General features: G+C 42.8%; 2 protein-coding genes across 3 annotated transcripts in view; one reads left to right on the top strand and one right to left on the bottom strand.

The window, feature by feature from the left end:
• Nucleotides 1-2,036: 2,036 nt before the first annotated feature.
• tmem251 (transmembrane protein 251) lies at nucleotides 2,037-9,799 on the bottom strand. Its single transcript, XM_055640078.1, has 2 exons — nucleotides 9,677-9,799; nucleotides 2,037-4,498 (listed from the first exon to the last, which is right to left on the bottom strand). Exon 2 carries the CDS (start codon nucleotides 4,477-4,479, stop codon nucleotides 4,084-4,086), a length of 396 nt encoding a protein of 131 aa, XP_055496053.1. The 5' UTR covers nucleotides 4,480-4,498; nucleotides 9,677-9,799; the 3' UTR covers nucleotides 2,037-4,083.
• Nucleotides 9,800-18,303: 8,504 nt separating this feature from the next.
• itpk1a (inositol-tetrakisphosphate 1-kinase a) overlaps nucleotides 18,304-25,760 on the top strand; it is a 224,821-nt gene continuing 217,364 nt past the window's right edge. Inside the window, exons 1-2 of one of the 2 annotated variants that reach the window (XM_055640067.1) lie at nucleotides 18,304-18,907; nucleotides 19,041-19,190. In XM_055640067.1, coding sequence (XP_055496042.1) covers nucleotides 19,096-19,190 — 95 coding nt within the window. In that variant the 5' untranslated portion in view covers nucleotides 18,304-18,907; nucleotides 19,041-19,095. The remainder of the gene's footprint in view (nucleotides 18,908-19,040; nucleotides 19,191-25,760) is intronic. The other variant, XM_055640066.1, reaches the window with a different exon arrangement.

Genomic DNA, 25,760 nt, shown 5'->3' with positions numbered 1-25,760 from the left:
TTCATTTTTTAAGGTTTTTAGAATCTGCAGGGTTTTTATGTTCAAATGAGATGTTTACAGGAATGCTGACTTGGAGTCATTCAGTTTGACAGCACAGAAACAGACCCATTCACCCAATGTTTCCATGCCAGCCAAGGTACTTATCTTGCTTGAGTTGGTCACATTCGGATGTGTTTGGTCCATGTCACTCTAAATCTTTCTTGTCCAGGCAGGCAGTTAATGGGAACTCTATGATGTTTACATTTTCTGTGTATTTCTCAAAATTTTGGAAGAAAAATGACTCAACTCTTTGTAGCAGTAAGTAAGCTGTTTATAGCTTGAGAGATACTAACCGGGAATTAGTCACCCAGCCACAATATAAAAGACAACTCTTGACTATTTAAATTACATTTTATGCCTAAACAATTCCACAGCTGTGATTCTAACTGACGTAAAAAGGTAAAAATTGGGAATTGGGCCAAAGAGAAATCAGAAAATGTTGTGATTGAGGAAAGGGTTGACTTTGATTTTTTTTTTTTTTAAATCCCAAGAAAAAGTAATTTAAAAGACCAAATTACAAGTTTTATTAGTTCCTGTGGCTGAGTTTCCTTAAACTATTTTAAGTTTTACAATGGTGTGCACACACAAATATGACAGCCAACCATGTCATCTCTGGGTGCCCGCTCTACCACCCACCAAATGGAGCTCAGGGCCTGGCAGACATTGACCCAGGGACAACCTGGCTGCTCAACACCCGGCTTCATATCTAACTATTCCTTTGTTTTATGTTTTGTTCGTAAGAAGACAAATATACCTTGCTTTGACTTGGCAACAATGAGACCTCTTTGCATCTGCTCATCTTAAATCAAAACTCAATTAACTAAAGTAGTGAACAGATATTGTTTAAAATGCATAGCATTTTATTGTGCACATTATTGATTTTTTTCTAAAAAGGTAAAAAAGTGTCTACCAATTATTCATGGCTCTTACGATGCAAGTAACCATAACATTAAGTGTTTCTAGTGCATGTTCAGAAATCTTGTTTCTCAAAAATCAATTTTCCTCAAAATCTTAATGCAGTTTGTGCTGGTGCTTACATGCTGCGTTTATCACCAGTTTGTGGATTCCCCGTTAGAACTAAACGTGTCAAAAGGAACTGCAAATGCTGGTTTGCACCGAAGATAGACACAAAAATGCTGGAGTAACTCAGCGGGTCAGGCAGTATCTCTGGAGAAAAGGAATAGGTGACGCTTCAGGTCGAGACCCTTCTTCTGACATTTTGTGTCTATCTCTGTTAGAACTAATGCAGATTCATATATCCAGAGTACAGCACAGGAGCAAGCTTGTGATATCTGCACCAAACGTGATGCCTACTTAAACTGATCCTTCATGTGCTCCATATCCTTCATTCCCTGTGATTCAGGTGTATTGCCCCACACATCACCTTTAATCTTTCTTCCTCTGCGCTCAAGGCCATGCCCTCTAGTGTTTGACATTTCTACTCTGGGGAAAAGAAAGTTCTGGCTGTCTACCCTATCTGTGACTCTTATTTTTATAAACTTCAATCGGGTCTTTCCACAGCCCTTGATACTGCAAAGAAAACAATCCAAGTTTGTTCAACCTCCCCTTGTAATTAATAGCCTCTAATCCAAGCAGCATAAGTAAACCTCTCCATTGTTACCAAATAAACCGTTTCAGCATCTACATCCGTCCTGTAACGGGGCAACTTGAACTGCACACAATACTCCCAATACTGACTATTACCCTCTAATTCAGGCAACAGCCTGGTAAATCTCTTCTGTACTTTCTAATACTCAGTGTGCATACAATTATGGAATAAACACCAATAACAGTTTTAAATGAATCAAATTTAATCACAGGTTTTCCAATTAACTCATTGTAAAGCAAAACAAATTAATTTGATTGTTTCATTAATGCAGGGGGGGAAACATAACCCTGCAGATTTTTTCATCCAGTTGTTGAAATCAACAAGTAATTAGGATTAATTCATATAACATTGGATATTCTAAACCAGTTCAATATCAAAAAATACTCAATACCGGACAAGGCTTTATTAGCAGATAGTTTAGAAATGTAGACACAGTAGCAAATCCAGCACCATTTCTCTTACACAAGTTACGATACAATTAAAAGGCAAATGCATTATGTTCAATGGCTAGACTTTAAACTCAGTCACATAGTACTGAAAGCCTATCAAATTGACAAACTATCACAGCTGTCTTGGCACCATATTACAGTTGATGGCAGACCATTATAAACCTGGCTATAAATGTTGCACCTGGCCACATAGGTGAACAAACAATGTCACCTGCATGATCCAGCATTTACTTTCCAAATGAAAAGATGAATGAACGGATTCAGACACCAGGAGGAGGTTAGACAGAGGAAGACATGAACCATCTCAAAAGCCCCTAAATCTCACAAATGCTTTATATGCAGTAAATTTATTGTCAATTTTGTCATGGTAATTTTCTATCAAAATAATTTATTCACACAATACGTGGTGACATTATAGAAACATGAAGGTATTTCCAACACTATGAATTGGTTTCACGGCAGACTGTTTACAACAGTATTTGATGCGATGTAAATGCTACAACAGAATGTAGTTCTCAACTTCTCTTGCTGGGCACCAGGAGGAACTAATAAATATTCCCAAAGTATACTCACACAAATCCTACTGCTGTAGAAATAGAGCATGTTCTGAACCATTAACTTGTTGCTGACCATTCATTTTATACATTCACAGTGCACAATTTGTGGCAGATATCTTCACCCCACTCAGCAACCAAGGTGCCTCAGAAGTGAGATTAAATGCTAAGCACTAACTTGATCTTAAAAGATACTGACATTTCCAGGAAATAATAATGACATAATATTGTCATGCTCATGAAAGAACTCTCTGATTGCAGCTTGAAGATTAAAGTGCCTTCATTAAAAAAATTAATTATTTGCATTATATTTTGTATAAAAGTGTTACTGTCTATCTGTATGTTCTTAGCAGTAGAGTTCACTTTCATTGCACTTTGTGTAACACTGTTGCCTGGTCACATATTTGCAAACTTTAAAGTCCTAATTTGTCCATCATTTCAATTGATATTTTTGATCAAGATGATTACTGCTTCTATAATCCCCCGCATCCACCCACCCACCATGAGATGCCAGTGTGAATACACATTTCAGGAATACTCATTGGTATTTTCCTTTTAAAACGCAGCAATGAAACTTTCCCTGAATTACAGGATCTTCATATTGAACTAAGAGTCACACTAGTTTGTTTAAATAACTTGGACCTGTGGCAGTGTGAGCTAGGTCAATTGTTACGCTCAGTACCTTGAAGAAGCTTTACAGAACATCTGATTCCTTCCAAATATTTACTTCAACAAAATAAAACATACCTTCTCTCAGTTTATCCAAAGTACCTGTTGTTATTATGCACAACTATTAATTAACTTGAGAGTATTTGAATTCCAAACATGTGATATGGACATGTTTTGTTGTCTTGTGGACAACTGTGAATACACATCATGATACTTTTTTCAAAAGAAACCTAAAACCAGTTAACAACATTTATAACTGCACGGCCATATTGAAAATTCATTAAATAACATAAGAATGTGCAATTTAACCCTGGTCAAATATTATGTTCATAAACAGTCTAATTCAGACATTTTGTCATAAATGATTGACAAATAATAATCTAGGGTGTAAAAACATTTACTGCAGTTAAGAGATTAAAATAGCAGTTATAAATTAAGATATATTTAATGCATGTCAGCATGAGGCACATTATTTCTCACCACCAAATTGGGATAAAATACTCAAGAATCCCCAATTGAAAAGAACCATTTCTACATTGAATAGGATAAATGGAGTGATTCCCAATAACTGTTGTTGGCAGGTTTAACAAAATTCTAACCAAGGCATTTTACCCAATTGTCTGATTGTCCAGTTCTAAATGAAATTCCATTTATTTTAAAAAAATGAATACAGATGGAGATTGCATTACAGATTACAAATTAAGCATCCAGGCCTTGAATCTTGATTTGGGATTAATTTATTGTGAACCAAAGAGTGTTTTATTCACGTATCAATTATTTTCAATCTGTTGATTTGGTTGGAGGCTTTGACAAAAGCTTGATGCCGATTGCAGATAACGGCCATATAGATCGGGAATATACAGTAGCCGACTGTCTTGGGATTAGCTCTTGTACATGAATACAGAAATAAGAAGATTTGCAGGTATGGAATCAGGAATAGAATAGCCCACAACCAGAATGGGAGTGAAAACAGGCGTGCAGTCACTATCTGGGTCCAAGAGGTTCCACTGTCCAGGTTCTCCGATTTCCGTTGTATATGCTCCAAAGCCAGTTGGTTGTAAGTTTCATTTATTTCAAAGACATAATAAAAGGCTGCAGCACTTGCTAGCAGATAGAACCCTACACCAAGCCATCCCATTCTCTGACGAAAGTTCATCATTCTCCATAATCTTCTTTCTCTGCAAAATAAACAAGAAAAACAGGTCAAAGATGTGTTTAATTAACAAGAAAATTAACTATTTTATCTCAACTGAAAAACACGAGATTTCCCCAATCCTGCTGCTGGAAACTATCCTTCTGAAAAACCCAGCATGATCATGATTTTTCTTTTGAAAGTAAAGGAACTTATAAATGCAGAGGGCAGTCAGCCACAGAAAAAGGACGATGGGTTAATATGTTATAAAGGCCCACATTAAAAACCTGCTTGTTTATATGCTTAACAGAATCCCTGTTCTCCAATTTTGCTATGCTGCTCGAGCTCCATAATTATCAGCTATTCCTTTAGTCACTATGGTCTCCACTGCACTATCACCCCAAGGGCCCTCTCTCTTCATTGCTTCTTTCCTCTCTTCAAAAGCCACAAATATGCTTCAATAATGCCCTTGGCAGCTGTCTGTACGGAGCTTGTACGTTCTCTCTGTGACCGTGTGGGTTTTCTCTGGGTGCTCTGGTTTCCTCCCACAGTACAAAGAAGTACAGGTGTGTAGGTTAATTGGTTTCTGTAAATTGTCCGTGGTGTGCAAGTGTATGGGGTGATCGCTGGTTGGCGCAGACTAAGTGGGCTGATGGGCCTCTTTCCATGCTCTATCTTAGAAGTCTAAATCGGTTCTTCAACATCCAAAAAAACATTCAGTTTATCGTGCACAAGGAAAGATACGAGAAACAACTCGCTGTTTCATGACTTGGAATGCAGTGTTTTCAGTTATTTTGATCAAATTATAATGGCCATGAATCCATCTAATCAAAATATTAATTGAAAGAGAAGAATATATATAGTCCAGGTATTAATTGAGATAGTTGCATTACTTTAAAATTTTAACTTCATTATAACATTGAAATCTAATTGATCGATGGTTCAAGATGAACCATGCTGTAAATATAGTTAAAATGTAAACGTAGCATTTTAAGGACACATTCCAAAACTGGCAATTTAAGTGATTCTATGTACTCTTGCTTTTTAAAACAATTATCCCAGCCAAACAATCTTGGCCCAACTATGAAAAACATTCTTCAGGGTATCAAGCGTTTCAATAATTTTGCCTAAAGATTAACATTCAATCTGTCTAAAACAATGAACATGTTTGATCTACAATTACAATTAATCAACTCCAACTCCTTTGCAAAAAAACAGAATGCTGGAGGAACTTAGTGGATCAGGCAGCATCTGTGGAGGGAGGTGGATAGGGGATATTTCAAGTCAGGATCCTTCTTCAGACTCAGCAGTCTGAAAAATGTCTTCTGTCCATTACTGTCTACAGCTGCTGCCCGTCCCGCTGAGTTCCCGCACAAGAGATTAGCGTGCAAAATTCCCACACGAGATTAGTCAAGAATGTTTTATGGTCATGTATCCCAGATAGAACAATGAAATTCTTACATGCTGCATCAGAATATGTAAACATAGTACACTGTAAACAATATGATAAACCAGAGAAAAAAAGGAATGGGTATATATACACACACATACGCACTAGTACACACACACGCATATATGCATATCCATATATACACACACAATACATATATATATACACACGCACACAAAAAGCAAACAATAGTAGTGTAATAATAATAATAATAATAGTCTATTGAAGTTGAAATGAAATGAAATGATTCAATTTATTGTCATTGTCAGTGTACAGTACAGAGACAACGAAATGCATTTTTAGCATCTCCCTTGAAAGGGAGACACAGGGCGTCGCGGTGTGCCCACGCCTGCCGCTGTAATTACATTCCATTACAGGCAAAGGTGGGTGAAGTGTCTTGCCCAAGGACACAACGACAGTATGCACTCCAAGCGGGAATTGAACCGGCTACCTTCCGGTCGCCAGCCGAACTCTTAGCCCATTGTGCTATCTGTCAGAGCTTATTTGAGGTTGTAGCTTTAATAGCCTGATGGCTGTAGGGAAGAAGCTGTTCCTGAACCTAGACATTAGTTTTCAAGCTCCTGTACCTTCTTCCCGATGGCAGGGGCGAAATGAATGTGTGGCCAGGATGGTGTGGGACTCTGATGATGCTTGCTGCCTTTTTCAGGCAGCGACTCTGATAAATCCCTTCGCTGGTGGGGAGGTCAGAGCCGATGATTAGAACAGGGTATTGGGGGTAGGGTATTGACATGGATGGAGAACTGGTTGGCAGACAGGAAGCAAAGAGTAGAAATTAAAGGGTCATTTTCAGAATGGCAGGCAGTGACTAGTGGGGTGCTGCAAGGCCGGTGCTGGGACCCCAGTTATGTACAATATATAACGATTTAGTTGAGGGAATTAAATGTGACATCTCCAAGTTTGCGGATGACACAACGCTGAGTGGCAGTGTGAGCTGCGATGAGGATGCTATGAGACTGCAGGATGAGTTTGACACGTTGGTTGAGTGGGCAGATGCATGGCAGATGCAGTCTAATGTGGATAAAGGTGAGGTTATACACTTTGGTGGCAAGAACAGGAAGGCAGATTATTATCTGAATGGTGTCAGATTAGGAAAAGGGGAGGTGCAATGAGACCTGGACGTGCAGCAAGCACACCCAGGTCTTGTTGCACCTCCCTTTTTCAGTCACTGAAAGTAAGCATGCAGGTACAGCAGACAGTGAAGAAAGCGAATGGCATGTTGGCCTTCATTGCGAGAGGATTAGAGTTTAGGAGCAAGGAGGTCCTACTGCAGTTTGCTGGTGAGACCGCACCTGGAGTATTGTGTGCAATTTTGGTCTCCTAATTTGAGGAAGGACATTATTGCTATTGTGGGAGTGCAGCGTAAATTCACCTAGGTTAATTCCCGGGATGGCGGGACTGATGAAAGAATGGATCGACTAGGCTTGTATTCACTGGAATTTAGAAGAGAAGGATGAGAGGGGATCTTATAGAAACATATAAAATTCTTAATGGATTGGACAGGCTAGATGCAGGAGAAATAAGGGGTAAGTCATCTAGGAGTGAGATGGGGAAAAACGTTTTCACCCAGAGAGTTGTGAATCTGTGGAATTCTCTGCCGCAGAAGGCAGTGGAGGCCAATTCACTGGATGTTTTCAAGAGAGGGTTGGATTTTGCTCTTAGGACTAAAGGAATTAAGGGATATGGTGAAAAGGCAGGAAAGGGGTACTGGATTTTAGATGATCAGCCATGATCATATTGAATGGCGGTGCTGGCTCAAAAGGTCGACTGGCCTACTCCTGCACCTATTTTTCTATGTTCCTTGTTTTTTGGCGCAAGATTCCAGCATCTGTGGTCTCTTGTGAATCAGCATTCCCTTGTTTTGCAAGTTAAAGCTTTGTGTTTTGAATAAAGTTGCATGTGCCTCAAATGTTAAAATATAACCACAGAATAATAAATCGCTACATCATCTCAGGAGGGCTAGATACACGCAAACTGTTTTAAGTAGCATAAATCTGACACCATAGCTGCCGTGGTTCTTTGATACAATATCAAATATCAAAAAGATCAAATCAAATTTAAATCAATACAATATCAAAAATATGACCTATTGATCTAATTTGAGGTTTAGATCAATGTTCACCAAGGATATAAGAATAGATAAACATAAAATGCTGGAGTAACTCAGCGGGACAGGCAGCATCTATGGAGAGAAGGAATGGAGCATAAATGGTCCACATTAACGACAGCATTAACGCGGAGATCAAACAACCGATAACCAGCTGATGTGGAGGGAGAGGAGCTGAAGCCGTTGGACTCCATGGGAAGGGAGCTCATTCACAGCTAAAGGGGTCTGCATTCAAGTGGAGCCATGACCAGTTGCTCATTCAAAGATTGGCCACGTTGGGTGGCCCACGCACAAAAGCCGGGCATTCAGCAGGGAAATAATCCTCTACTCGCTGGTTTAGAAGTGTGAGTCAAGTCAAGTCAAGTCACATTTATTTATATAGCACATTTAAAAAACAACTGTTGTTGGCAAAAATGCTTTATATTTGTTATAAGAATAACACAACAAAACAGACTACATACATATATACATGTAGCCCTCACTCAGAGGACATCAGGAAAGGCTTGGGAGTATAGATAAGTCTTTAGTCTTGACTTAAAAGAGTCGATGGAGGGGGCCCCTGAGCTTATGCCTAGACCGTGGGACATTCAGCAACCCCAAGTCGGCCGATCTGAGGGGCAGGTGGAGTGGTGGGTGAGAAGATTTTTTATGTAGGTGGGGGCAAGCCCATTGAGAGCTTTGTAGACATGGAGGAGTATTTTGAAGTTTATACGGAACCTGGAGGGGGGGGGACCTGATTGAAACTTTCCACATAGTGAAAAGCCTGGATAGAGTACATGGGGGGGGGGAGATGTTTCCACAATTGGGAGAGTCTAGGACCAAAGGTCATAGCCTCAAAATCCGTGGAATTCATTGCACAGAAGGCTGTGGAGGCCAAGGCAATGGATATTTTTAAGGCAGAGATAGATAGATTTGTGATTCAAGTCAAGAGAATTTGTGTCCCAGATAGGAATGAAATTCTTGCATTGCTGCAGCACGACAGAATATGTTGGCATAAATACAGATCAGATCAGTGTGACCATATACCATAGAATATATATATATATATATATATAAAACCGCGCAGCACATTATCGGTGCCCCGCTCCCTGCCATGGATGCCCTCCACCGAAAACGGTGTCCGAGACGGGCTGGGAAGATCATCAAAGACCCCTCACACCCCAACCATGGACTGTTTGCCCTCCTCCCATCAGGAGGCGGTACAGGAGCCTCATATATAAATTCACACACAACATAATAAACAGATAAAGTGCAATTGGCTGTTACAGTTCAGAGTTTGTTTGAAGTTGTGATTAATGCTAGTGTCAGGGGTTGTGGGGGGAAGGCAGGAGAATGGGGTTAGGAGGGAGATATAGATCAGACATGATTGAATGACAGAGTAGACTTGATGAGCCGAATGGCCTAATCTGCTCCTGTCACTTATGAAGTAATGAAATACCACCATGTGTACTGTCTCAGCGCTTTGATCCGATGCTTGGTGAGTCAGGGAACCGTGTCCTGGGCCCCGGGCCCGCACCCCACAGCCCCACAGCCCCAGTCCCGGCCCCGCCCGCACCCACAGTCCCGGCGCGTACACCGGGCCCAGGCCGAGCCCCGGGATGTCCTTGTCCGCATGTGGCCCCGTGTCCCGCACTCACTCACTCACTCACCGGATAGGAGAAGGTGCTCGGGCCGGGCCGGGCCGGGCGGTGCCGGGCGGGGGCGGCGGGAGAGGGAGGGAGGGACGGGGCGGTGGGTTTAATCCATCCTCCTGCTCGGGCCGGGCCGGGCCGCTCAGCTCCCTCTCCCTCTCCACAGCAAAGCAGAGCTATAGGATCTTTGCTCCACAGCGCTGGCGGCCGCCTGACGACTCACCCACACATCCGCTTCCGTATCCGGGATGTTGCTGGGGAGACGGCGCCGCACAGGGAGTGAGCAGCAGGGCTGTAGGCCTTGCATTGGCTGCAGCCCCTTGTAGCAGTGACTGCACTATACACACTTGTAGCAGTGGATGCACTACACACTTGCAGCAGTCTGCACTGCACTAGCAGTGGCTGCACTATACACTTGTAGCAGTGGCTGCACTATACACTTGTAGCAGTGGCTGCACTATACACTTGTAGCAGTGGATGCACTATACACTTGTAGCAGTGGCTGCACTATACACTTGTAGCAGTGGCTGCACTATACACTTGTAGCAGTGGCTGCAGCCTCTTGTAGCAGTGGCTGCACTATACACTTGCAGCAGTGGATGCACTATACACTTGTAGCAGTGGCTGCACTATACACTTGCAGCAGTCGATGCACTATACACTTGTAGCAGTGGCTGCACTATACACTTGTAGCAGTGGCTGCACTATACACTTGTAGCAGTGGATGCACTATACACTTGTAGCAGTGGCTGCACTATACACTTGTAGCAGTGGATGCACTATACACTTGTAGCAGTGGCTGCAGCCTCTTGTAGCAGTGGCTGCACTATACACTTGCAGCAGTGGATGCACTATACACTTGCAGCAGTGGCTGCACTATACACTTGCAGCAGTGGATGCACTATACACTCGTAACAGTGGCTGCACTATACACTTGTAGCAGTGGATGCACTATACACTTGTAGCAGTGGCTGCACTATACACTTGCAGCAGTGGCTGCACTATACACCCTTGCAGCAGTGGCTGCATTACACACTTGCAGCAGTGACTACACCCTTGCAGCAGTCGATGCAGTAGTGGCTACACTACACCCTTGCAGCAGTGGTTACTCTACACCCTTGTAGAAGTCGATACAGCCTCTTGCTGCATTGACTGCACACTCTAGCAGCAGTGGCGACACACTTTCTTGCTGCAGTAGATATAAACTCTAGCAGCAGTGATTACAGCCTCTTTCAATGGCTGCAGGCTCTTGCAGAAGTGGCTGCTCCTCTTGCAGCAGTGGCAACTTCCCTTGCAGCAGTGGCTGAACAGTTGCTACAATGGTTCCACACTCTTACGGTGGGCTGCAGCGTTTTGCAGTGAGCTGTTGTGTCTTGCATTGGGCTGCACACTCTTGCAGCAGCTGCACACTCTTGCAGCAGACCTTGCACATCTCCAGCCCTCAAACCTGCACAAGAAACAATTTCTCACTTTCTGCCAGAATAATGACTCTTCCTTTATTTCCTTTCTTTCTTAAGAACTGTTTTATCCAGCATGAATTTTCAGTCTTGTCAACACTATTTTCTCATCAATACTCTGTCCTACTGGGACTGTAGTTACGGGACTGGGGGTGCGGGGCCGGGGCCCAGGACACGGTTCCCTATCCTACTGCTTGTATTTTTTCTCAGTTAACTCAATTGAAGAAAAAACATAGAGTACATTCTGCTTTAATAAAACATCACTTAATCCTTTTCAAGTGCCTCAATCCACTGGTAACCAATGAATGACCTCAGGTGCAAGAGTTGAAAGGAAAATCCACCTTCCAAATTATCATCTATTGTGGCAATGTACCTCTAATGATGCTACTTTAAGTAGTAGTTTTTATATATCTATATTACTAAAATCCTGATCTTGACCACTTCCTGTTGTTCTGTATATTGATTTTAGAAAAAACGCTGCCACTTATGGCTGTGATTTTTGGCCATCTTACTCCTCTGAGTCCCCCTCTGCTGGGCAGGAAAGATGGTTTTTCCCATCGATGAAAATGAAAGAGTTATTAGTGTTTAAAAAAATGTTGAAATTCTCTTTCCTGAAGGCCACACCCCTTCCGGAGGGACTATAAAACACAGAAGTGTTGAGCGCATCAGTCAGTCTCTGCAAGATGGGGGAAGCGAGAGGGTCATGTCTCTCAGTCTGAGCTGTGAATAACACTGAACACATGTCTACTAAACTGTGAGTGGTTTTACTGACCTGTCAGTGCCCTTAATGTGGTTTGTTTGGAAATGCTAAAGCTGTGTTGCCTTTGGTTTGGAAATGCTACAGCTGTGTTGCCTAATTAAAGTTGCCTTGCCTTCTTCTATATAATTAAAAGTCTAATCTTGACCACTTCCTGTTTGTGCTTTATATTGATCTTTGAAAAAATGCGACCATGTATGGCTGTGACTTTTGGCCATCTTACTCGGAGTCCCCCTCCGCCCATCAGGTGCCGAGGATTTTTTCTATCGATGAAAAATAAAAGAGTTATTAGTGTTTTAAAAATGTTGAGATTCTCTCTCCTGTCATTCATACCATGAATGCCACGCCCCTTCTGGTGGGAGGGGGGGCGGAGACACTATAAAACCCAGAACTGTGGGCGTGGCTCTGTCTCTGTAAGATGGAGAAGGGAGAGGTCACGACTTGCTGTCTTTAGTGGCCTTGCACCCTGCTTGAAATGGTATGAAACTGCACTTGAATTTGGTGGCCTTGCACCCTGCTTAAAATGGAATTTCAAGGAATAGCCGTGAGTCAACTGCCAGCCCACCAGCCATGAGTGAGTGAGCTGCCAACACAACAGGCTTGAGTGACTGAGCTGCCAGCCCAAGAATCCCTTCGGCCCACAATGTCCATACTAGCCCTCTGGAAACCAGTCCCTTCAGCCCATATCACCCATACTAGTGCTCCAGAAAGCCCCCTCCCCCACTGGCCACCAATATTGGAATTGGTGGAGAGGTGGAATATTTTGTTGAGGGACCAGCCCTCCCGTGTGAACATGGGACCCAACGGGTCCCACTTAGTCTAGTCCATATTACAAACACTGCAATCACAAAACATTTCAAGGCTTTTCTCAGAAGAGAAACTGAGAGATGTCCAAATCCACAGCAAAAATAAACATGTTTTCATGAATCTTTTAAAAGTGGGGGCAGCATCAAGTATGACAGTTAAGTGTAAGGCTGCAAAGGCAAGATATTACCATAGTTTTTCCACAGCTTTCCCGCATATGATACCAGTTCAGGCACAATTCCTGACTGTTTTACTTGGAGAACCAGGAGTTCCATGTAAGGATGTCTATCTGTGTCAACTGTTCTAGATTATTACCACATCTCTCAGTTTCCCCTAAATGGTAAGCTTCTCACGCACTCACGTTAAACTCCAGTTAAAAATCTCAAAAATATTCCATTTCAATATTAAAAATGATTGCCTTCCATAAATGATCCGAGACCTTAAACACACGCATATATGGGTACATTTGCAGCAGGATTGACTGTGTTGAGTGTTACAGACTCTAAGCCATTATTATTTCAACTTTACGTGAAGTGCGTGCTTTCTCTTCATTCTCCACATGTCACACTTCCTATTTTATACGATCCGGTTGTAGGCTGTGTAGGAAGGAACGGCAGATGTTGGTTTATACCGAAGGTAGACACAACAAGCTGGAGTAACTCAGCGGGACAGTCAGCATCTCTGGAGAGAATGAATGGGCGGCGTTTCGGGTCGAGAGACCCTGTTCTTTAAGATTTAGGCTTTTCAGTTTCTATCCCGGAATGAGTGGCCATTTTCATGGGTGTATAAACGATTTATCCTCAGGTATCGTCAACCCCACTCTGACCAACCTGGGGAAGTTGAATGTGGTCTGGGATTTACTAACGTCAACAACTACGCAAAGGTCGCTGTCCAAGAAATACTCCACCAAATCCATTCTTGTAGGATACGCGCTCGAGAAACGCCATCCGTGGGGTGGAAAAAAGACAGCGGTGGCTCTCTGTAAGTCCATAAGCATTCCCATGTTTGCCTTTGTGATAACTATTCGGAACTTTTGGAATTATGTAACAGTTGGGTGGTTAGATTAAAATGTGCATTTATTTGAAACAAATAACGACCGCAAGAGGTCCCAACAGTCTCTGCAGCCAATGAAGTCTATCTGAAGTGTTGTAACGCTGGAAGATCTGCACGGGCAGATTACTCCCAATACTCCCGAGGATCGTGTTGTCGGCTTCGTTCATCCTCCGATGGCTTGAGAAATGAGACACTGGAGCTAACTAAGAAGAGAGCAAAGATTACCAAACGTAATTGGTTTAATTTTCTATTTACCCAGAAAACAACCTCGAATTTCCCGGTAGATACAGACTTGTAAATCGTTGGCCCTTTGGCGCTGTTGCTATCGCTGCCTCGGGTCGCGCAGTAAATAGTTTTGAGAGCATTGTGGAGAAGTTCTTAAGGAAATGTTACTTTTTTTTAATGCCATCGGTAACATTGACGTATGCTCGTCGGATTTTGAGGGCAAGATATTTATTCTTTAATTATCTAATCACGGTATTTTAAAGATTTAAAAGCGTTGATGTATATTTGAGTCTAAGCCAGACTCCTCAAAGCACACCTCAATAGATTTTACACTGCAAATGATATTATTTTTTACAAGCACGATAGTTTTACTCTGAGGGGCTAGGTTCGAATTCAATACACAATGGTTAATGAAAAGGAGATTTTGTGATCACAAAACAATGTTTATAGTCTCGGTCTCAATGGGGTTTTTTTTTTAACTCTCAGAGTTTAATTGTGCACGTACTACTGATGTGTAGGGAACTGCAATCAATTTGCACACAGCAAACGTGGCGATGTTGACTGAGACATAAACGTTTCTCGCCAGTTTAAGGAAAACAAGGGAATCTAAAAGATGAAGGCACCGTATTCGTCTAAATGGCACATTTGAACTATTGACTCCAAATTCAATAACATTTTTTCACACAGAGTGTGGTGAATCTCTGGAATTCTCTCACGCAGAAGGTAGTTGAGGCCAGTTCATTGGCTATATTTAAGAGGGAGTTAAATGTGGCCCTTGTGGCTAAGGGGATCAGGGGGTATGGAGAGAAGGCGGGTACGGGATACTGAGTTGGATGATTAGCCATGATCATATTGAATGGCGGTGCAGGCTCGAAGGGCCGAATGGCCTACTCCTGCACCTAATTTCTATGTTTCTATTTCATTCTTTATGTGCTTCTTCTGACTGTCTTGATAAATAGCTTTCTGCATCCCTCCGAAACTGATTGATACTATTCAGGTTTGATCGTTCTAATTTCAAATGTTCAACATCATTTTGTGTGAAAATGTTATAGGTAAGATGTGGTAGGTAGCACGGTGAGTGGTTGCGTTACTGGATGGCAGCCAGAGATCTGAACCATAGATCCAGGGATATGACTTGGACCCTCCCCCGTGACCGCTGGAGAATTCGAACTTACTGTAAGAACTTAAAATTAACCTGGAGTTAAACCTAGCCTTCACTCTGGGTTGTTATAAAGAACCATTTGGTTTACTAATCTCTCCAGATGGGGCAAATCTATCGCCTGAATCTATGACTCCAGATCTACCAAGGTGGTCCATTCTTAAACGCCTCCTCAGTTTAGGGCCTATAGGGTCAAGGAACACGTGCTGGCATTTTAGTTGCAGTAAATGAATATTTTTAATAATTTGTTCCAGTGAGATAAAGTCAGAGTCATACAGAGTGGAGACAAGCCCTTCGGCCCAACCTGTCCACGCCTACCAACGTGCCCAATCTATACTCGCCTACCCGCCCGCCCGCGTTTGGCCCACATCCCTCTAAAACGATCCTATCCATGTACCTGTCTAAATGTTTCTTAAATTTTCTTCAACTACCTCCTCCGGCAGCTCGTTCTACACACAGACCACCCTTTGTTGGCCTTAAAATAGCTGGCCCTCGGGTTCCTTTTAAATTTTCCGCCATCAGTGTAAATCACCAGTCCAGAACCCCCAATTGTCATCCTAAGAAACCTAAAGGTAACAAGGCTGGAAATATCCAATTGCTCGATTGATATATACTCAATTTAAACGATAAGGCGCAAGATGATGGAATTAATAGATTTTCTCTGTGTAATGTGGATGATCCCGTTCATAAACTGAGGTTAAATAGCGTTGATGAACACACACCTTGCTTGAGTAACTCAGCGGGCCAGCGGGAGCATTTACGAAGGGAAATTGACAGATGACGTTCTGGGTCGGTTCCCTTCTTCAGATAACAGGCAGGTAAAGGCGCCAAATAGATTGTGATTATATTATTGAATGTGCCAGGTTTTAATTTCCATTGGAATCTAATTTGTGGTCCGTCTCCAAACACTATAACTATATTAATACCGAGCTGGGCTAGGAATCTATGGCGAAAAACGAAGCTCGACCATAAACATATTCTGCAAAATACATTCAGAATTCCTGAATTTGACCCCAGGCATACACATCTTACCAACCAACATCGATAACACCCTTAGATTAAGAAAATGATCAGACAACATTGCTTGGAAGTATATTTTCTAGATTACAATCGTGAGTACAGATTTTTGTTTAAAAATGATTTTATTTTTACGCGTCAAATATGTTCAGTTCGTGGTAAAGCGGCTTCAGATGTATTTCAACGCTGCGTTCTGCCGCGCAACCGTTGAGTGAGCAAGTTCGCCTCCTCCGCAGTAGGATCTTTGCTCAGGAGCGCCACCTTCCCGGGCTCACTGTAGAAAGCAGAACTCAGTCCATGACTGCGTCACCCTAGAGCCAGAACCTTTCTCTTGCCGCTCAAATCTTCTTTTATCTCCACTCTTTAAAACAGGGAAATCTTCCACTTGCGGGTTTTATCAGTCAACCTGCACAATTTACAAACGCCGCCCATTTCACGTTCTCTGTGTGCCAGAGGCTTGGATTCAAAACCGTTCTTGCTCCCTCTCCAGCCCCAGTCAGAGTCGCAAGTGTCTCCAAACTGAGTTCCAGTCAGAAGTTAGATACGTTTGTGGCATCTTGCCAGAAATGCTATAACTCTTCAACCGATTTTGCCAGAGCTACCATGCGTTTCCAACACATTGAGTTTGTCTGATGTAACAGGTACTACGTATGAGGTAACGACGCACATCCCATACATACTTTGGCACACCTCAATTCAAAAATACTTTGTTTTAAATATCTGACACCTAATCGAATAGATAACTTCTTTAAACAAGAAAAGATAACTCTAAATACAGTTCATTGGGCCAGATTGTTTTTCTAAGTCGAGGACGAGAGGTCCCGTAAACTGTTAATATCTTTGACATCGAACATATATCACTATAGCACAGGAACATAGAAAAATAGAAAAATATGTGCAGGAGTAGGCCAATCGGCCCTTTGAGCCAGCACCGCCATTCAACATGATCATGGCTGATCATCTAAAATCAGTACCCCGTTCCTGCTTTTTCTCCATACCCCGTCACTCCCTTAGCCATAAGAGCTAAATCAGGCCCTTCGGCCCACTATGTCTGGGCTGAACATGATGCCAAGCTAATCTTATCTATCTGCACATGATCCATGCTTCTTCAATCCCTGCACATTCATATGCCCATGTAAAAAGCCTCTCAAACGCCATCGCGCCTAGCACCCACAGCCTTCTGTGTAAAACCCCAACTAGAGAGCGGTCCTGATCTTCTACCTACCTCATTGGGGATCTTTGAGCTCCCTTTAAACGGACTTCATTGGAATCTATCTTGCACTAAACCCTTTACCTTTATCATGTATCTGTACACCGTACATGGCTTGATTGTAATCATGTCTAGTATTCTCGCTGACTGGACAGGCAACAACAAGCATTTTCATTCGACCTCGGTAGAAGTGATAGTAGTATTAATAATAAATAATACATAATACATAATAAAATAATAAGTTATCCAAAATGACAATATGTTCTGAATAATTCAGGTTGTTCTTTCCAAGGATAAATGCTGGATATGTTATATATCTCGGTGCGTCAGATTGCCGTCAGAAGCACATATATATTTTTTGATAAATTCATAATGATTTGAAAAACTTACAAAATTCTTAAGGGGTTGGACAGGCTAGATGCAGGAAGATTGTTCCCGATGTTGGGGAAGTCCAGGACAAGGGGTCACAGCTTAAGGATAAGAGGGAAATCCTTTAAAACCGAGATGAGAAGAACTTATTTCACACAGAGTGGTGAATATCTGGAACTCTCTGCCACAGAGGGTAGTTGAGGCCAGTTCATTGGCTATATTTAAGAGGGAGTTAGATGTGGCCCTTGTGGCTAAGGGGATCAGGGGGTATGGAGAGAAGGCAGGTACAGGATACTGAGTTGGATGATCAGCCATGATCATATTGAATGGCGGTGCAGGCTCGAAGGGCCGAATGGCCTACTCCTGCACCTAATTTCTATGTTTCTAATATTCCAGAACAAATAATTGCATAATCTAAAACATGAAGGCTATAACATAACCTGTAATTTTTACACTTGAGATAGTAAAATAATTGCAGTGCTGCAGATATAGTGTTAAACGTGGAGTGCATGATGTTAATTGCATGTTTTTCTCATTTGGGGTGGTTAGTGGACCGCAGCCAGCCAGGACACCTTTAAGGGGCGGGAGGAGATGTTGGTGTTGGTGTTGGGCAGCAGTAACTCGGAGCGCCCCCTGTCGCAGCTGCCGTTATATATTTCCCTCTCACCATTGCCGAGCGTGAGCTGGTGATCTCAATGAACTGAGTGGGGCTTTCTTTAGTCAGGGAGGAGGAGGAGGGGAAGATATTGCAACACAAAACCCTAATAATCTGGCAGGCAGCGGGTGAAGAAAGCGCCGGGTTGTGCCTCTCCTGTGTGCGAGGCCGTGTAGTCGGCTGGATGTCCGCGTTACACTGAAGGCAGCCCGCGGTGTGTGTGTGTGGGCCGGACCGGACCGGACCAGGACTCAGTGTACGGAATTAAGCGGAACGGAGAAGCGCCTGATCCAGAGCTCAAGCGCCGATAGCAGCTCACACTCCCGGGTTTGCGATGAGCCGGCAGTCGGCATCGATCTAGGTCCTTATACTTCGCGTCTTGCTCTCTTTAAAAAAAAAAAAAAAAAATGCTTAATTTTGTTTCGTTTCCGGGATTAGTTGGCGCGTATTGGAAAGAAAATGTAAATGCAGGAAAAAAAAAACAACCCCACATTTAACTGGGGCTTTGGGGAAAGTCGCTCTTGATCAACGGAGGATGTGAATGTAATGTTGTTTTTTTTATGGGAAGGGTTAATACTTTGTGGCTGCGCGGTTAAATTTACCAATTGGCTTATTCAACTTCTCCCATCTCCCTTTCCACTCCCCCTTTCCCTCCTGTAAAACCATTCATTTGCAGGTTTGATAACCTACACACAGTTTGAGTTTCATTTCCGCACTTGTTCGCCTTGAAGATGCAGACCTGGCTTAAAGGCAAGCGGGTCGGATACTGGCTGAGCGAGAAGAAGATCAAAAAACTGAATTTCCAGGCCTTCGCAGACCTTTGCAGGTAAACGTAAAATCTCTCTTTCCCCCTTCCTTAACCCTTTATTTAAAAAAAAAATGGAATGAAGCGGCTGGCGCAGGGCTGAGGGCTGGCAAGCAGGAAATAACGCCTCGCTGATGTAAGGCAGCACTGTGAACTCCCATGTGCAAGCAAGCCCTGCTCGACAGCGAGCCCAGCCTAAAAGAGAAGGGGGGGAGGAGAGTGAGAGTCAGTAATAATCATTGATCTGTAGTGCAGCGACAACGCTCATTGCGCGGGTTGAGGGCTGGGTTTGTCGCCGGCTAAATCCTCTATACCAACATACAAGAACGGAGGCATTGGAGCAAAAGACCACGCTGCCCTTTCTCAAAACCAATCCAGGATATTATATTACCTCCCCACATCTCTCTCTCTCGCCTCCACGCCCTCCCCTAGTGTTTTGAAAAATCGCTGTGAAAGTGGAAGGTTGCTTTCCAGTGGAAGTTTTGTTTTAGAACGTGGTTCTGGACATATAATTAACTGCACGAGGTTGGGGTGGGTGAAAAGCGATTGCTTAGTTGCAGCAGAGCCGATGGCCGAGTAACTCGGTGATACACTTTCCCTTCATTCACTGTGAGCCTTGAGGATGGAGTTAACAGAGGCGCAGCCATCTCCATGTTGGTTAAACCATATCTTCTCTGCCTGTCATATATAGTCAACCTGCTGTGAGTGTATGTAATACTACAGCAACACATTCTCTTGTAAATGCCCCTGATTTAACACTGTAATTGGACTCTGATCTTTATGCTTCCACTATGATGCTGTAAACCCCATTTATCAGGATTGTCAATAATCCTATCAATAATAATATGGAATAGATTGGACCAGTTTACAACCTCTGACGCAGACCTTTGGTACATGACTTGGTCTGAAATTGAAGTTGGCAGGCTTTCAAAATTGATCTTGTCAATGTGGTTTGAATTTTATTGGTTGTATGTTTTGCGTGAACTGTCCGGGGTATGTGAAAATCCATCAAGACCTGGTATTACCCAAAGCTAGCTTGTAATTTGGTATTTTTGAGCTCTTTAACATGGTAAAATCCTAACAGGAGCATTATCAGACTTGTGAAAGGACTTTGTGAAGTCATTTTCTGGTGTATTTTAAATGGGACATGATTAAGATATAATGAACTGAAAATGCTGGACGCAATCTGTGCATCAGGCAGCATCTGTGGAATGGGAAAAGGACAAAGTATTTTGGTCAAATACACATCATCTGATCTAAAATGCTAAGCCTGTTTTTCCTTCCACACACACACTCTCGGACCTGCTGAGTCTTGCCAGCATTTTCTGATTTTATTTCAGTATTTCAACATCTGCAGTTTGACGTTCATTGAAGTATTGGGCTGTGTGGCACCCTATTTCTTTGCTACCAGCACAGTACACAGTGGGGTCGTGGAGCACTTGAAGTCATTTTTTTTCAATATTATCCCTAAAAGCTATTTTAGTTGGCAACTTTAAGATGCGAATGGTATGTTGGCTTTCATAGCAAAAGGATTTGAGTATAGGAGCAGTGAGGTTCTACTGCAGTTGTACAGGGTCTTGGTGAGACCACACCTGGAGTATTGCGTACAGTTTTGGTCTCCAAATCTGAGGAAGGACATTATTGCCATAGAGGGAGTGCAAAGAAGGTTCACCAGACTAATTCCTGGGATGTCAGGACTGTCTTATGAAGAAAGACTGGATAGACTTGGTTTATACTCTCTAGAATTTAGGAGATTGAGAGGGGATCTTATAGAAACTTACAAAATTCTTAAGGGGTTGGACAGGCTAGATGCAGGAAGATTGCTCCCGATGTTGGGGAAGTCCAGGACAAGGGGTCACAGCTTACGGATAAGGGGGAAATCCTTTAAAACCGAGATGAGAAGAACTTTTTTCACACAGAGAGTGGTGAATCTCTGGAACTCTCTGCCACAGAGGGTAGTTGAGGCCAGTTGATTGGCTATATTTAAGAGGGAGTTAGATGTGGCCCTTGTGGCTAAGGGGATCAGAGGGTATGGAGAGAAGGCAGGTACAGGATACTGGGTTGGATGATCAGCCATGATCATATTGAATGGCGGTGCAGGCTCGAAGGGCCGAATGGCCTACTCCTGCACCTAATTTCTATGTTTCTATGTTTCTATGCATTTTGCTGGAAATACTGAAGCAGGTCAGGTAGCTTTTGTGGAGAGAAATGCCAACTTTTATCTTTCTGATTTCAACATTGTCCTTCTGAAAAAAATGGTTCTTTATCCCTCTTCTCAGGTGCTGCCTGCATTGGGTATTTGCAATATATCCTAACTTAGATTCATTTAGCATGGGAACAGGCCTTTCCGTCCAACTTGCCCAAACTGACCATCATGTTCCATCTACACTAGTCCCACCTGCTTGCTTCTAAATCTTCCTATCCATGTACCTGTCTCAATGTTCCTTAAACATTGCGTTAGTTCCTGTCTCAACTACGTCCTCCGGCAGCTTGTTTAATACACCTACCATCCTTGGTGTAAAAAGTTATCCCTCAGATACCTATTAAATCTTTCCCCCATCACCTTAAACCTATGCCCTCTGCTTCTCGAACTCTCAAACTGATATTTCTAGCTTTTACAGTAATTTACTTTTGGAAGTTATTACTTCCTAGCATCAGTAAAATGAATGTCAACTGTGTTTTAATTTGACAACATAAAAAGTTGAAATGCACAGACGCTGACTTGGAGAGGATCTCATTCTGGGAGTTCAAAGTTCAAAGTAAACTTTATTGTCAATTCAAATAAATTGGATTGAAATTGCGTTGATAACATTAAGTTGATAACGTAGTCATATCTCTGGAAGTTGATTTCAGGGGAGCTTATAAAGCAAAGTGTTGGAGGAGCTCAACAGGTCAAGTGACATCTGTGGAGCAAATGGGCAGATGACATTTCATTATCAGAGGGATGGAGAAGTGGGGGGTGGTGGGGTGGGAGAAAAAGCAGGAAAAGAGAAGTGGGAGTGGGGCAAAGTCTGGCAAGTGCTAGATGGATACCATACGACAGATGCTGCCTGACCTGCTGAGTTCCTCCAGCACTTATTTTTACACTCACATTCCAGCATCTGCAGGCTCCTGTGATCCCATCTGGATGGGATAAATGTGCATTAGTCACTGTCATGATGGCTTCCATTAAAGAAAGAGAGGCTTCCTGTAGCATTTTCATGCCTCATTGTTTTGACATCCCAGGGTGTTTTGCAGAAAATGAACAATAATTGTGTTTTACACTCCACTGTAAACAAACAAATCTGCTGTAATTCATTTTCAACCATATTATGAAATTTGATCTAAAATTCAACGAACACCATGGTCCTTTTAATGATGAGAGGAGCCAGGATAATTCATTTTACTGCTCTGGATAAGAACATTGTGGTCCCTTGATCAGGGTCTAAGATTTCTCAGCAGGGGGACGTTCAACATATCTAAATTCAATGAAGCTTGGTTTATTATAATGTTACGTAATGAATATTTATGTAATCTTCAAAGCCTTCCAGGATTTATTCTGGTAAAATAACATATGCTGGTCGCATGGATCAGTTGCAGGTTTACGAGGCATTGTGGTGTGTAGTACTTGAGGTCTAAATCTCTGTGGACTAGATGGTAACTTAGTGCATTTTCTCGTGAGGGACAAATTGGTTTTATCTCCAAACCCACATCAACGTCGTATAATGAAGGGTCATACTGTATGAAGCGTCTGAAGAAGGCTCTCTGCCTGAAATGTCACCAATTCCTTCTCTCCAGATATGCTGCTGCCTGTCCTGCTGAGTTGCTCCAGCTTTTTGTGTCAATCCTCGGTTTGAACCAGCATCTGCAGTTCCTTCCTACTCGTATGAATATGTGAAAGGAGAAACATAGAAACATAGAAATTAGGTGCAGGAGTAGGCCATTCGGCCCGTCGAGCCTGCACCGCCATTCAATATGATCATGGCTGATCATCCAACTCAGTATCCTGTACCTGCCTTCTCTCCATACCCCCTGATCCCCTTAGCCACAAGGGGCACATCTAACTCCCTCTTAAATATAGTCAATGAACTGGCCTCGACTACCCTCTGCGGCAGAGAGTTCCAGAGATTCACCACTCTCTGTGTGAAAAAAGTTCTTCTCATCTCGGTTTTAAAGGATTTCCCCCTTATCCTTAAGCTGTGACCCCTTGTCCTGGACTTCCCCAACATCGGGAGCAATCTTCCTGCATCTAGCCTATCCAACCCCTTAAGAATTTTGTAAGTTTCTATAAGATCCCCTCTCAATCTCCTAAATTCTAGAGAGTATAAACCAAGTCTATCCAGTCTTTCTTCATAAGACAGTCCTGACATCCCAGGAATCAGTCTGGTGAACCTTCTCTGCACTCCCTCTATGGCAATAATGTCCTTCCTCAGATTTGGAGACCAAAACTGTACGGAATACTCCAGGTGTGGTCTCACCAAGACCCTGTACAACTACAGTAGAACCTCCCTGCTCCTATACTCAAATCCTTTTGCTATGAAGAACCATTGGGGGTTCCAGCCCCCTAATCCCCACACTCTGAAAGCTGAAATCCTATCCTGCTCCTCCACCTTTTTCTTCATGATATTCCCAAAAACGTTCCCTCCGAGTAAGGTTTTGATCACTTATCCTAAAGGGAAAGAGGAGTAGGCCCCTCAAGCTAACTGCCTGATTCGTGGGGCCATGACTGATAGATTTATTGATTCTATTATATTTCCTTTCTTACACTCCAGTATCAGTGATTTGTCGGTCTTAGTCTTGAATTAATCAATGACTTGAGCATTCACAAACCCTTGAGCTAGAGAATTCACATTAATCACAACCCTATTTGTAAAGAACATTTTCCTCATATCGGTCCCGAGTATCTGGTTTCTTATCCTATAAACTTTGCCCCCAGGTTCTTGACTTTGTGCCTCTAGGAAATGGCCTCTCGCTTTCCAATTTGTCAATCCCACTGGAAAACGTATGCCTTAATGTGATCGCCTCCCTCCCAAACTCCACTGGAGGACGGGGCAAATAGATCTTGAATGTTTTGCTGTTGTTCAAGGAAGTTGTTTGCATACCTGATCTTGTAAGGTGAGGATCCAGTGATTTCAACCGAGGGAACTGGTTGGGTGGCTTTTGAAGCAGGCAGCTGATACAGACCAAGGATTTGTATGGCATTATTATCAGTCTGCTGGGCAGCCATGATCCTTGTGCTTCAGAAGGATAGAAAATGTATAACTGGCATCACACAACACTGGAAAAGTACCAGTACTGGCATCATACAACACTGGAAATATGTCCTCAAAGTCCTACAAATCCATGGATAGTCCGGTGAGCCCATGCCTCTGTCCTTACCCAGGTAATTATTGAGGATTACATGAATGGACAGTCTCTAAGTGTTGAGCAGGGGTGGCTTTCTCTCCAGTTCCACAGCTATTGAGGTGTCTGTGTAAATAAAGCCCCTGTCCCACTTAGGAAACCTGAACGGAAACCTCTGGAGACCAAGGTTTCCGTGAGGTTCCCGGAGGTTTTTGTCACTCTCCCTAATGGTCGAAAATGGTTTCCGTGTAGTCGAGCTTCTTCGATGTTCTTACAATATAGGTTATATATAATACAATATAGACCTCCTATAGGTCTCCTTTTTTTTCCAGCAGGGGATCCACAATTTCCTTCAGCTCATTAAGCAGCTCTGGTGTGATTCGTAGAAAGTTTTAAAATTAAATGCAGACAAATCCTCCTCTTGCAGCAGATTCATCAGGTTATCATGCTGTCCAAGCATCAATCTTCTTTGCAAGAAGGGCTTCACCCACTGACACCTCTTCACCCTTGTGCTTTCCCTTCTGCCTTTCTTGAAAGGCTGTTGAAGCAAAAGGTCTGCTGCTGACAGCAGTAGATGTACTTTGAGTAACATCCACCTAACTTGTTCCTTCCCTGCTCCCATGGTTCAGAATTATATTTTTTTTATGTATGGGAGACTTTTATTGTAAGAAAAAAAACCTTTTCTCTGCTAAAAGAACTCTGCAACTATGATTGAACACGCCCAGGAGTGCTTATGTTAATATGAATCTTTTTTTCACCCAGTTTTATTCCACCAGGGAGGTCTTACCTTCCACTACCTGCAACCTCTGGTAACCACCTTCAACCAGCATCGCACCCGGCTTCGACTAAAAAAATACCGATTTTTAAAACGACAACCTATTTTTAGTCGAGGCCGGTTTTGAATTTTTTGAAATAATCGCGGGAACATAAAAGAAGCCTCGACCACGCGGAAACCACTTTCGACCATTAGGGAGAGTGACCAAAACCTCCGGGAACCTCACGGAAACCTTGGGTGGGCGCAAGGTCTCCAGAGGTGGCCGTTCAGGTTTACTAAGTGGGACAGGGTCATCACTGTCTGTGGGATCCACTTTGGCACAGATGGAATAGGACCCCTGTGCTATCCCATCTTTGGCACAGATATTGTCATGTTGCAGTTGTATAAGGCGTTGGCGAGGCCTCGTATAGAGTGTTGTGTTCAGTTATGTGCACCATGTTATAGGAGGGATGTCCAGCTGGAGCGTGCGCAGAGCAGATTTACGAGGATGTTGC

Source organism: Leucoraja erinacea, chromosome 9, assembly GCF_028641065.1.
Source record: "Leucoraja erinacea ecotype New England chromosome 9, Leri_hhj_1, whole genome shotgun sequence".
Lineage (NCBI taxonomy): Eukaryota > Metazoa > Chordata > Chondrichthyes > Rajiformes > Rajidae > Leucoraja > Leucoraja erinaceus.
The sequence above is the reverse complement of the archived record's forward strand: the minus strand, read 5'-3'. Positions and strand labels throughout refer to the sequence as shown.

Excerpts from the sequence above, each read along its gene's own strand:
- tmem251 (XM_055640078.1), bottom strand. The coding sequence starts at position 4,479 with ATGATGAACTTTCGTCAGAGAATGGGATGGCTTGGTGTAGGGTTCTAT.